A 14,031-nucleotide genomic window follows, 5' to 3' on the forward strand; every position below is an offset into this window, starting at 1 on the left:
TTAATTTGATAATTAATCACAAATTTGTTGTTTTGTGCATACTTAGAGATACTAATTGTTCTAAAGTCATTTTATGTGTATATATTGTAAGTAGTTTTATTACTCTACTTTAAATGCCAGGTTAAGATTTTGTCTGAGGGCCCAATGTGTAGATTAAGTACACTTTTATTCTTGCTCCCAAAGCTCTGCTTTTTGTTTAATGGTCCAAGTATCAAAATCATTACAGAGTATCCTGTCTCTCTTATTCTTTTTTCCCCTAAGAGCATGGTGAGAGGAGCAAGGTGAGTTTTATTGGATTGTAGAAATAACATCCTTAACGAGGGGTCTTGTAACTGAAGGAGAGATTTTACAAATACGATTTAATAGAGATTTTAAAGCCATGGTATAGATAATTTTTGACTGGAGAACATACACAATTCATTAACTACTTTTAAAAGAGAATTTGAGGTAATTTTCTTTAGGGGCTGAGAGCGGTAAAGCCCTTCTATAAAGTATACAATAAATTGAGCTACTTCTCAGAGTCTTTTCTTTCCTTAATAAGGTAAAAGTTTTTGAAGAATCATGTTTCAAGGATTTGTTTTCTCTTCTTCCATATTAGTATCTTCAAATAGTAAGAAACATATACCTAATGAAGCTTCTGCTGGAAGTGAGAGAGGCTCATCAGATATACCACAAAATTGGTCTTTGCAAGATCATTATAGAATGTATTCACCGATAATATACCAAGCCCTGTGTGAGCATGTGCAAACTCAAATGTCACTGATGAATAACTTGGCTTCAAAGAACAACCCTAATGGAATTCCTGCTGTACCTTGCCACACCATGTCTGATTCTGGTTAGTATGAATGATATTTTTAAAAGCATGAATATGAACTCTAATAAGTTGCCTACTTATTGTTAAAGTAGTATGAGATGTGATAACTTTTTCTCCCTCTTACTTTTTAGAGTCTCAGGCAACTCTACATTCTAGTTATGGCTTATCTACCTCCACCCCAGTCCAGTTACTTCAGCATCCATCCTGCCCTCCAGTGGTTCATTCTGTGGGTACAGTTTATGCATTATGCAAGTAATTATTTGCTTTAAGAAATCATCACCTTAAGAGAGAAAATTGTATTTATTGATTGGATCATAATGCATTATTTTTTCAATCTTTTTTATTTGAAGATTTTATTTATTTATTTGACAGACAGAGATCACAAGTAGGCAGAGAGGCAGGCAGGGAGGTAGGGGAGAGCAGGTTGCCTCCTGACCAAAGAGCCCGATGTACCCTGGGATCATGACCTGAGCTGAAGGCAGAGGCTTAACCCACTGAGCCACTCAGGCGCCCCTCAAATCATTTTTTACCAGAAAAATTTTACCCATTTATGAAGGATCATGGTAAGGGTGGGAAAGGGAGAAAGATCAGCAGGAAAAAGAAATCACGCATACTTACCACTTAAGCATATTTGCTGTTAACAAATTGATAGAGCACTTGCCAATCATTTAATTCTCTGGTTTTGTTTTCTTGTTTTTATTTAAGGTTTTTTTTTTTTTTTTTTTAAGATTTTATTTATTTGAGAGAGAGATCACAAGTAGGCAGAGAGGCAGGCAAAGAGAGAGGGGAAGCCAGGATCAGGATTCCTGCCAAGCAAAGAGCCCGATGCGGGGGGCCGATCCCAGGACTCCGAGACCATGACCTGAGCCAAAGGCAGAGGGTCAACCCACTGAGCCACCCAGGTGCCCCTAAGTTTGCTTTCTTTTAAAAATACAGTCATAAGGACACCTGGGTGGCTTAGTTGGTTAAGTGTCTGAGTTGGTTAAGTGTCCATGATCCCAGGGTCCTGGGGTTGTGCCCCATGTTGGGCTTCCTGCTCAATGGGGAGCCTGCTTCTCCCTCTCCCTCTGCAACTCCCCCTACTTGTACTCTCTCTGTCAAATAAATAAATAAAATCTTTTAAAATGGTATATAGTCATAATTAAATTATACTGTTTCATGTGCTACCTTTTTTCCTTACATTTTATTGTAAACATGTTTCTCAATTAATATATACCTTTTATAAATTTTTAATATGTTAATAGTCTAGCGGATATACTATAGTCCATGTAACTACTCCCCTATGGTAGGATGTTTAAGTAACAGTTTTTTACTACCATAACATTTCTGTAAACATGTTTGTGCAAAAGCTTTTTGTATGTTTGAACCTATTTTCTTGCAGTGCAATTTCCCAAAGTGGAAGTTTCTTTTAGTCCCAAGGTATTGATTTTTGATGTCCTTAAAACATGTGTGATATTTGCAAATAGTTTATTTTAGTCATGGCTTTATAATATTCTTGTATTGCAGAGTGAACTAGTTAACAAGCTTTAAAAAACTAGAATATTGTGTTCAGGGGAAATCCAGCTTACTCACTGGTAAGCTGTAACTCCCATCTTGCAAAAGTTATTTTCTAATATTTCTGGTTTGGGTTTATTGTAGTTAATGCCTACAAGTCAGTGCTCACCTATTTTGAAGGCTTGCCTTGTTTTTTTTCTGTCTGTAGGAGGTTCAGACTGATGGCGACAACCAGTTTGCATCACAAAGTAAAACATTTTCTGTGAACTGTACTGATGTCCTACCGAATTCCTTCAGTACTGGTCTTGGAGTTCCATGTAGCCTGCCCAAAACGGACAAACCAACTATTCCACCATTTCAGCAGCTGGGTCTTATTAATGGAATTCTGCCACAGCAAGGAGTTTCTAAGGAACCAGACCTACTGAAGTGCTTTCAAACATGCATGAATCTGTTGCATTCTCATTCAGACAGTCAGACTTGCTGTAGCCCCACTCTGTTGCCATCAACTTTCCTGTCCAATAATGAAGACAGATGTGCCAAAGAACAAATTGGAGAAGTCACAGGTGAAGGAAAGGATTTAAACATACACATGCGAGATTCAAGAATAAAGGATGTGCAGAAGTCAAAAAATGTGAACCAGAGTGCTGAAAAAGCCAGAACTATAAAGTATCTGTTGGGAGAACTCAAGGCCCTGCTTGCAGAGCAAGGTATGTGAGCACTTTTATTTATTTATTTATTTATTTATTTTTTAGAAGATTTTATTTATTTGACAGGCAGAGATCACAAGTAGGCAGAGAGGCAGGCAGAGAGAGAGAGGGGAGGAAGCAGGCTCCCCTCTGAGCAGAGAGCCCAATGTGGGGCTCCATCCCAGGACCATGACATTATGACCCGAGTCGAAGGCAGAGGTTTTAACCACTGAGCCACCCAGGCGCCCCTGTGAACACTTTTAAAATAATTTTCTGTTGTGTGGTGTTAATGCTAAATAGCAGTGTCATATTAATTTGCCATCATTTGTATTTAGAATAGTCGACATGGAGTTTGTGGTATTTTCCATAGAAGTATTTCTTGAGCTAATAAGGAGTTGAGTTCTGCCGATTTTGTTGTTTTTTTCTAGGTTTTAATCCATCTTGTTTCCTATGGTTTTGAGATGTACAAGAGAGTTTCAAACAGTCTTTTACTTGCAAGTGTGTATTCGTTCTACTTGAGTCAAAAGGACCTTGAAAAGATTCAACCAAAGAGAATTTGTAGCCATTAATTTTTAGGGGTTAGAAGAGCCCTAAAAACAATTAACTCCCTAGAATAGACTGGTCATTTTTCCTATTCTAAACAGATGAAGGGATTTTCTTCCCATCATTTCTTTAATAACCAGCTATTATACAGTTTAACAAATCTGACTTTGAGAAGTAATCCAAACCTTTTAATGCCATTTTCAGTTTACTTTTCTAAAATTTTATTTATTTTTTTTAAGGGTGTTTTTTTTTAAGATTTCATTTATTTGACAGAGAGACACACAGAGAGAGAGGGAACACAAGCAAGGGGAGTGGGAGAGGGAGAAGTAGACTCCCCGCTGAGCAGAGAGCCCAATGCGGGGCTTGATCCCAGGACCCTGGGGTCATGACCCAAGCTGAAGGCAGACGCTTAACGACTGAGCCACCCAGGCACCCCTACTTTTTTTTTTTAATTAAATCAAGAACAATGTCTTAGGTAGAGTTATGAGATATTTGAGCCAAGTCATATTGATTTGTTTTCATTATGTGTATATGCTAAATAATCGCTTTCACTCGAAGTGAGTTACAGATTTGTCATCTTAGAAACCAAGGTAATTGATTGTGGAAACACTGACTGATTACCTAATATATGCAGACTGACAAAAAGAAATTTAAAATCTTAAAATGTGTTCTAGGAACATAGCACTATTAATCTGAAGATTTAATGTATTAAAAATCTCTGTGTTTTCAGATCTTCAATTTATTGCTATTCTCTTAAGCAAATACTTAATCATAATAATAATAACACTAACAATATTAAGTGTCATTTAGTGAGTATTTATCATGTGCCTGGCACTGTGTTAAGTGTTTTATGTGCATTATCTCATTTAATCCTTGCAACAATCCTGTGAGTCATTGTTATCTCCTTTTAATTATTTTTTTTAAAGATTTTATTTATTTATTTGACAGAGAGAGATCACAGTAGGAGAGAGGAAGGGAAGAGATCACAGAGAGAGAGGAAGGGAAGCAGGCCCCCTGCGGAGCAGAGAGCCCGATGTGGGACTCGATCCCAGGACCCTGAGATCATGACCTGAGCCGAAGGCAGCGGCTTAACCCACTGAGCCACCCAGGCGCCCCTCTCCTTTTAATTATTGAGAAATCTTGGCTTCAGGAAGTTAAGTAATTTGACTCAAGTTCCATTGCTAGAAAATGGTGGAGCCCAGATCTCTGCCTCCAATGCTTATGAGCTAAACTACTCTACAAAGGATTGATAGGGAACTTCTCGGTAGTTGGTCATAGATGTTTACTATATAAATAAAGATGTACTTTATTTACATCAGGGTGTTAAAATACCCATGGGATTGAGTAAAGTTTTATAATTTAGAATAAACTTTCTACCTCTTTTGGTTATAAGAGAGTGAATACTATAATTATTAAATGTTTTCAGTCCACAGAAAATTTGAATGGAAATGAGGGGCAATTACAAAAGGACAAAAGATTGCAAATTCACCTTCTCCCTGTGTCTGTTTACCACCTCCCAAACCATCCATTCCCTGCAATTAATAGCAGAAATGGCACTGCTTTGATGTGGCAACCAAATGAGGTGTGGCTGGTTGTTTTAAGTCTACATTATAAAATTAAATAATAAAACCTTAACAGAGTAGATCCTTCTTTAATATTTTGTCAAATTGAATCACCTAAAGTGAATTATATGCTTATGCCAGGATCAAAGGTTGTGTTGTAAATGTTATTACTATAATCAGTTATAGGAAACCCTTCAGCAGTGATAGGAGTCTAATATTCCTTTGGGAATATGAGCCAGGAAACATGTCAGCTATCTTCCTACTATACTCTTAAACTGAAAAAAATCACTACTAGTCCTATGATAGAAGATTAATCTTTAGTTTATTGAATTAATTTCTTTAGAATTCTTTTGAATAAGCAAATGCAAGCAGCAGGAAAGAGGAAAATAGGATTTCTTTATCACATTTATAAGTAATTAAGTTGTCTTTTTATAGCAAATAGGTACATATCTGCAGAATTTTCTTTTTTAGTAACACACATGAATAATCTTATCCAAAAACAATTTACAGTATTGTTATTATTTCTTCTCCCTTTTATAGAGGATTCAGAAATTCAGAGGTTGATTACAGAATTGGAGACGTGTATATCTCTGCTTCCCGCGCTAAGTGGAAACACAAATATTCAAGTTGAAATAGCACTGGCCATGCAGCCACTAAGAAGTGAGAATGCTCAGTTACGCAGGTATGAATCATTCTCTGAATATTTTTGTCATATGCAAAGATGTCCTATGGCCAGAACAAAGGTGCCAAATGAGCTCTCTAGGACTCTATAAGAAAAACAGATTTGCTGTTTTACTGTATTTCTACTTTCACTTCTCCATTTCTGAACATTGCCAGTGTTCTCTAACTTCTCTTCCATTACTTCTGTTTGCTAGTATTTTCTCCCACTTTGCCTCCACTGTCCCTTGGTAGGTTGGGCGTAGAGAGAAAAATGAAGTTCCTTGGGGCATTTGTCAGACTAGTCTGGGCTGTGCCACAGTAGCACTCCAGAATCTCAGTGGCATAGCATGGCCAAAGTTTCTTTCGCCCTCATGTCAAGACCAATGTGGGTTGTCAAAAGACCCTCTTTCATCCTATAACTCAGGGTTTAAGTTCCCTCCATCTCATGCGGCCACTGTCTCATAAGACATGTTTTTTAGGGAAAAGAGAACATGAATCTGGCACATCAACTCTACACACCCCAGCCCAGAAGCGATAGTCTTGCTTCTACTTCTGTTTTGTAGGCTAAAAAGAGGCATATGGCCCTGCCTAATGGAAAGATTTGGGGCATAAAATTTTCCTGTACTGCCCATGCAGTCCAGGAGGAAAGGAGAACCTGATAGGGATGAGCACCAGTAGCCCCACCACACTCAGACATAGAAGAAAACTCATTTAAATTCTTAAGATATTTTTTCTTTTGCCTATTTTTGACTTATGTAGGAGATCATTTACCCATTATTCGCAAAATCCTAACTTTGAGTATTTTAGTGATGGCCACCAAGGCCAGGACTCTAAGGTCTATACTTCGCAGAGAATTAGAATACAGTGTCTGTGCTTCTGCGGCCCTGCAGTGTGCATGCGCCCTGAGTGGGGATTATAGTTGTATGACCTGTAGATGTTATACCAGATAGGAACTGCAAGGACCTACACAAACATTTTCAAGAAATTAGAAAACAATAAGATAGGATTCCAAGTTGGAGAGGAGCTCAAATTTATGGATCTGGCGACTGCAAAGGCATGACACCCAGTGAGATTTACTTGCTTAGGATTATTTCTCTAAAGGTCATTAGTCTCCAAGATCCTACAATATAAGATGGGATTGCTGGGTTTAAATTCTAATAATACCGTCTTCAGTTCTGACTTACAATAGCATTAGTTTTTCAACTAAAGAACAAGCATAAATATCTAATAGTAATGGTAATAATGGTAATAGCTAATACTACCTCTAACATTTACTGAATGTTTCTAATGTGCCAGCCTATGTCCTTTATATATGTCATCTCTTTAAATTGTCAGAATGGCTTTATAAGGTAGGTAAGATGTTACTCTCATTTATAGATGAGGATACCAAGGCACAGAGAGGCTATGTAACTTGTCCAAAGTCACATACATAACAAGATTCAAAACTGGGTCATTTGATTTTAGAGAACAAATTATCTTAATTTCTACATTCTGCATTGCTTCTGCTAGGAAGTAGAATCCGACTTATTTATACTTCAATATTTAAGTGTAATTGTGGAATAACAGACTGTATACTGTATACTGTAAGCTATTTGAAAGAAGCATGTTTTTAAAGGTATGACTGTCAACTAATTGGTTTCTTTAAATAAGCATACCAGAACTTAGTCTCAGAATATTATCTGTTTTAACATGTGCCCATGGGAAGTATCAGTGGTTCTTGTTTATTTCCCTTCTTTAAAACATTTTAGAATTGTTTTGGGAGCTAATTTATAAGCTACTCAAGAAAATGAGACTTACTACTTTATTGGTCTACTGCTTGTTTTAATTTTTTAAAAAGGTATTAGTTTGACGATGATGCCTGGGTGGCTCAGTTGGTTGCACCACTGCCTTCGGCTCAGGTCGTCATCCCGGAATCCCGGGATCAAGTCCTGCATCAGGCTCCCAGCTTTGCAGGGAGTCTGCTTCTCCCTCTGACCTTCTCCCCTCTTATCTCTCTCTCACTGTATCAAATAAATAAATGAAATCTTAAAAAAAAAAAAAAGTATTAGTTTGATGTTTAACCTTATTCTTCAGACTTGGCACCAGATCCTTTTGGCTCTATGACTATAGAGGCCTCTATGTCCGTAGAAGAACATGCTATTCCCACTGTTTACTTGACCTTCTAAAACTGAAAAGTCTGAAAAACAAAGGATTTGTCAGTTTGTCTTTTTAGTAGAATGAGCTTTCCAGCAGAGAGGTAGGAATTTTTGTACCTCTTTGATAATTTATAAAGAATCATCCATAATTTCCATTACAGATGGAAGTTGGAATACATAGGTTCATTCAAAAGTGTTTTTCAGCGTTTTCAATCAAAAAAAACATTTTTTCTTGTTTGGACATTTAGAAACTATGTGTTTCTATTTAGCCAGAAAAGTGATCTTTCAGGACTTCTTAGAGTTTATTGCCATCTTGTGGCTTAAAAAAAAAGCCAGGTGCAATGTTTCTAAGGCATTTGGGCATTTTTGGCGTTTGGGCTGCACAGTTTTTATTTGGGACTTCTGAGAAAAAGCTTAACATTTAGCCTTCCTGGTCTCTACTCCTGAAATGTCTCTAGTGCCCTATTCATTGTGCCCACCGAAAGCCCTGACACATTCCCAAATTCCCTGCATGACGGTTGGGAGGGGACTACTTCCAGTTGAGAACCACTGAGGTAGAGAGTTCCTTAATATTTATAGGGCAAGACAGAATTCACGACCACTTCCTGACTGTAGATTCCAATATGAGACCATTGTGACCTCACACAGAACAAAAAAATGAAATAGGAGTGAGAGGGAGGAGCCAGGGGAGGCATTCAGTCTTTTGGCTTGAACATTTGACAGATGGTAACATAATTCTCCCAGATGGAAGCTACTAAAGGAAGAATATATTGTTTATTTGTTTTTTTTAATGTTATTTTTGAGATAGAAGATATAGGAGAGCCAGTGAGTTAAGATTTAGATATGCCAAATTTATCATTTAGACCATCTGGAGATAAATATGGTGTAAGTGGAACACAGAACAAGATCCAGGATAGAAATTCACTAAACACATTTTTATTGAGCTTTTACTATAGATTTGGCACTGTTGTAGGCACTGGAGACAATGGTGATTGAAAGCAAGTGATGTATTACCAGCGTATAAGTGGTAAATTCAACAGGAAGGCATAGAGTATGCCGCAACCAAAGGTGAAGTACTGGGGAATAACAGTTTTTTAAGGAAAGAACACAGGAACAGGAAGCTCTGAGAGAAACCCAAAGAGGAGCAAGTCGGGAAGTGGCAGGAAAACCAGGAGAGAGAGAGGTCACAAAAGCCATGGGAAGAAAGAATTTATATGAGAGATCTTTGCATAGCATTCAGAATAAACAAACTGACAAAAGAGATAAAAAGGGGTCGAGAATAAACATCACCAGATGACTTGCTCAAAGAAAACCCAAGAAAACTTGAAAACAGAATTCCATAGTTTCCTTATGTTAAAGATAATACAATTCTTCTTAGAGGCAGGAAAAGAGAATGCTTAAAGGAAAAAAAGACTACAAAGGAGAAGGAAAGTGAATTAGATGAGCTCAGGAAAATAGAAGCAAAACATCTTACAAAAATGAAAACAAACATGAAGTCAGGGTTTTTATATTCCATTAGAACCTAAACAATATGAATGGTGAGTTTGCTGTTTGGGGGGTTTTGCTCCCCCCACCCCCCTCCCAATTTTTCTGTTCCATTTGCCACTAAATTCGTAGTTCAATGTTTCCTACCGACTTTAACTTATTCCTCTTACCAAACCCTTTTAAAAAAAATTTTCTTGATTTATTTTGTGATAAAATATAATGCACATATTTACCTTTTTAACCATTTTGTAAGTATACATTTGAGGGGCATTAAATACTCTTACAATGTTGTATTCCCATAACCACTATCTATTTCCCCAAACTTTTTCATTCCAGCATAAACTCTGTACCCTTTATGAGACTGACGCGCTACCTACTGCGCTAACGAGGCACCTAACTCTGTACCCTTTAAACAGTAATTCCCTCTCTTCCTTCCCCTTAGCTTCTGGGAACATTTGTTCTCTTTTCTGTCTATGTGAATTAGAGAAGGCTGAATTTTTGCCTCTTTTGTTTGCTGCTGTTATTTCCAGTGCTGAGAATTGGCCCTAACACTCACTCTGATAAATGTTTGTTAAATGACTGAAGGCATGGTGGGTAAGGTTGAAGAAAAAAAGCAAAACAAAATAGAAAGAGAATAATTAAAAATTATTGTAAAGAAGATACATATAGAAGAGAAACAAAGGATGCAAAATTTGACATAATGAGTGTTCATGGATCAAAGACAATGTTAAAAGATATGTAAATAAAGGGAAATTTACGAAAAATCTGTGTTAGCAGATCAATAGGACATTCAGGATCCCAGGAAAACTATTAAAATGATCAATACCAAGACATAAGCTAATAAAGTCACCACATCAAGCTAATAAAGTCAGCACATCCTAAGGACAAAATAAAATTAACTTTTATAGACATTCAGAATAAAAGCAAATAATGTGTAAAGAGAAAAATACCTCAGCCTTTTCACAGGAATATTCATTGCCCAAAGATCATAGAACATTATTTACAAGAATCTAAGGGAAAGAAAGTATGCCCCAAGGATCTCCTATGTGACCCAGCAATCATTTTGGTGTAAAGACATACTCTCAAGTGTGCAAGAACTTAGAAAATACAGCACTCTTGGATTCCTTTAAAAACAACGAAAAAAATTGTTGAATGGCAAATTCTAATCAACCAAGAGAAGAATTCAAATAAAGAGATAAACATTGAATCTATACATAGAACTAAGACAACTGTGGGAATTAAGGTACAGAATAGAATTTGTTATCTTGAAAATAAAAATTCCAAAATTAATGTTTTTATATCCTATTTCCTTTATTTAAGGTTATTTAGGAATACTATTTTATGAAGTAGAGAAATATTTGTCTAAAGCTCATGAGTTCTGATTTCAGTTATTACTTTTCATTCAGATAAAATCACATAATCCTAAATTCCATACCTAATATTGTAAAGTGGCATTTGTAATAGTATAAAAAATAGTGCTTATAAAAATATTTATGATATTATAAAATAGTATTTGTAATAGTATTTGTAAATTTGTAATAATCAGTTTGGCTTATTTTTTTCTCTCTGTATAGGCTTAAAAAATGTCTGATTGATATTCAGCAAGTAGTGATTATTACTTATATTTAGTATTGTGCTGCAGGTTCTACCAGTGCAATAAAGCAAGGAAAGGGAATAAAGCCTTTTTAAATATAGGCTGTCTTATTCACAAATGATACGATAAGCTTTGTAGAAAATCCTACAGAATTTACAAAAAAGCAACTAGGATTAATAAATGAGCTTAGCCAGGTTGCAGGATATGAGATCAATATACAAAAAAGACAATTGTATTTCTATATATTGGAAATGAACAATTTGAAGTGAAGTTTAAAAACAATACTATTAATAGTAGCATCAAAGAATATGATCAATTTAGGGATAAATTTGATTTTAAATGTGTAAGACCTGTCTACTGAAAACTATAAAACATTGCTGAGAGAAATTAAAGGAGACCTGTATAAATGAGAATAAACTAGACACATAGATTATAAGACTTATTATTGTTAACATGTTAGTTCTCCCCAAATTGAGCTATAGATTCTGTGTAATTTTGGAGAAAACCCAGCATATTTTTTTTAGAAAGATGATTCTAAAATTTATATGGAAATTCAAAGAATCTAAAATAGCCAAACCAAAACAACTTTGGGAAAGGAGAACAAAATTGGTACTATTCTTTTTCAAGACATAAAGTTATAGTAATCAAGACAATGTGGCATTGGTTTAAAGATAGATAGATATATACTTGAAACAGAATAGAGTCCAGAAGTAAACTCACATGTAAAGGTAGTTGATTTTTTAGGAGGGCCTGGGTGACTCAGTAGTTTAAGCATCTGCCTTCAACTTGGGTCATAATCTCAGGGGTCCTGTGTCTGCAGGGAGCCTGCTTTTCCCTCTTCCTTGGCCTCACTCTCTCTCTAATAAAATCTTTAAGAAGCAATAATAATAAAATAAAGGTAACTGATTTTTTACAAAGATGCTAAGGAAATTCAATGGGGGAAAGAAGGATCTTTTCACTAAATAGTGCTGGAACAATTGGAGAGCCATACACAAAAAAGGAAAAAAGTAAAAGGAAGGAAGGGAGAGAGGGAAAGAACAACTACTTCAACCTTTATGCCACACCATATATAAAAATTAACTTGAATCACAAATCTTAATATATTAGTTAAATAGGTTAATATCTATGTTAAATATCTATTAAGTTAAAACTTAATAAATAAGTTAAATAGAACTTAGAGAAAACATGAGAAAAAAATCTTAGGGATCCTGGGTTGGGGAAGATTTCTTAAATATAACAAAAAACATAAGTAAAAAAGAATTTTTAAGTTGGACTTCATCAAAATTTAAAATTGGCTCTTCAAAAGACACTATTACTAAAGATGAAGAGGCAAACAACAGAGAAAATATTTGCAGTACATGTATTTGATGGACTTGTACATACAGAATGTATAAGGAACTGTTACAACTCAAAAAACAAAGTGCTTTAATAGATGCTACATCAAAGAAGATAGATGGGTATCAAATAAGCATATGAAAATCTGCTCATCACTGCTAGTCATTAGGAAAATACAGACTAAAACCACAATGAAATAATACCACATACCCACTAGAATGACTAAAATTCAAAAGACTCTACCAAATGATGATGTGGAGGAACTGACACTTGCATAATTTACTGGTGGGTATATAAAATGGTACGCCCGCTTTGGAAAATAGTTTGGTAGTTTCTTAGAAATTAAACATAAACCATATGATCCAGTCATTTCACTCCTAGGTATGTACACAGAGAAGTAAAAGCATATGTCCAAACAAAAACTTACTTGTGAATGTTCATCAGAAACAATCCAGATGTCTGTTAACAGGTAAATGGATAAACACATGGTGGTGTATCCACACAATGGAATATACCACCCAACAGTGGAAACGGAACTATTGATACGTGCAACATCAGAATTAGTGTGCTGAATGAAGGCAGGCAGGCTAAAGAATGCATTGTATGATATATAGTATAAAACTCCAGAAAATGCAAAGTAATCTATAAATCAGTGGTTGTTTGGGAAGAGGATGGTATGAAAATGGAGCATGTGGAAATTTGGAGGCGTGATGAATATCTTAATTATGGTGATGGTTTCATCACATCATATGTTAAAACTTACCAAATTATATACTTTCATTATAAAATGTGCAGTTTATTATATGTTTCATTTCAGTAGAGCCATATTTTAAAACAGTAAAGAAAAAAGATGTATTTGCCTAAATGTCAGCAGTTATTTTCCTTTGTTTAAATCAAGTACATAAAAATATAATACATAATATTTGTTAAAAGTGTGTGTGACTCTATCCATTTTTTTTTTTAATTTTATTTATTTATTTGACAGAGAGAGATCACAAGTAGGCAGAGAGGCAGGCAGGGAGAGAGAGAGAGAGGGAAGCAGGCTCCCTGCTGAGCAGAGAGCCCGATGTGGGACTCGATCCCAGGACCCTGAGATCATGACCTTAGCCGAAGGCAGCGGCTTAACCCACTGAGCCACCCAGGTGCCCCGACTCTATCCATTTTTAAAAGATTATCTTTTGTTATTTTTTATCATGTATCATTTTTTAATAGAACAATCATGTTTTTAAAGTCATTTTTAAAAAGATTTTATTTATTTAATCATGAGAGACACACAGAGAGAGAGGCAGAGGCAGAGCAAGCAGGGATCCTGATACAGGACTCCATCCCAGCACCCTGGGATCATGACCTGAGCCAAAGGCAGATAGATGCTTAATCATCTGAGCCACCCAGGCACCCAGAACAATCATGTTTTAAAAGCCTGGCCCTGAAAGCTGGGAATGAGAAGGAAGGAGAGTAGCTAATGGTACAGTTTGGTTGGAGGGCATATTTTCCTAAATATGGGAGTGCTTTTATTATACTTTTTGGCTTCGGACATAAGTAAAGAAGAAGCTGCAGGTAGAGAAGATAAAAGAAGTGGAATAGGAGCAGAGTCCTTAAGAGTAGAGAGACAGTGGGATCCAGGAAGCTGATGAGGCTCCCTGTCTCTAAGACTAGAAGAAGGAAATGAGATTAGTGTATATGTATATATATGGGTAAATTTGTATGCCCTGGGGCAGAAGGG

At 36.0% G+C, this 14,031-nt stretch overlaps 1 protein-coding gene across 3 annotated transcripts in view; it reads left to right on the forward strand.

Moving 5' to 3' along the window:
• The window catches only part of CCDC14 (coiled-coil domain containing 14), a 49,183-nt gene that overhangs the window by 9,141 nt on the left and 26,011 nt on the right, over positions 1-14,031 (forward strand). For all 3 annotated transcript variants that reach the window (XM_045088816.1, XM_004745427.3, XM_045088815.1), the window contains exons 6-9: positions 599-835; positions 946-1,040; positions 2,517-3,015; positions 5,640-5,781. In XM_045088816.1, the coding sequence (XP_044944751.1) occupies positions 599-835; positions 946-1,040; positions 2,517-3,015; positions 5,640-5,781 (973 nt within the window). The remainder of the gene's footprint in view (positions 1-598; positions 836-945; positions 1,041-2,516; positions 3,016-5,639; positions 5,782-14,031) is intronic.

Source organism: Mustela putorius, unplaced genomic scaffold, assembly GCF_011764305.1.
Source record: "Mustela putorius furo isolate JIRA1106 unplaced genomic scaffold, ASM1176430v1.1 tig00003834_pilon_pilon_pilon, whole genome shotgun sequence".
NCBI lineage: Eukaryota > Metazoa > Chordata > Mammalia > Carnivora > Mustelidae > Mustela > Mustela putorius.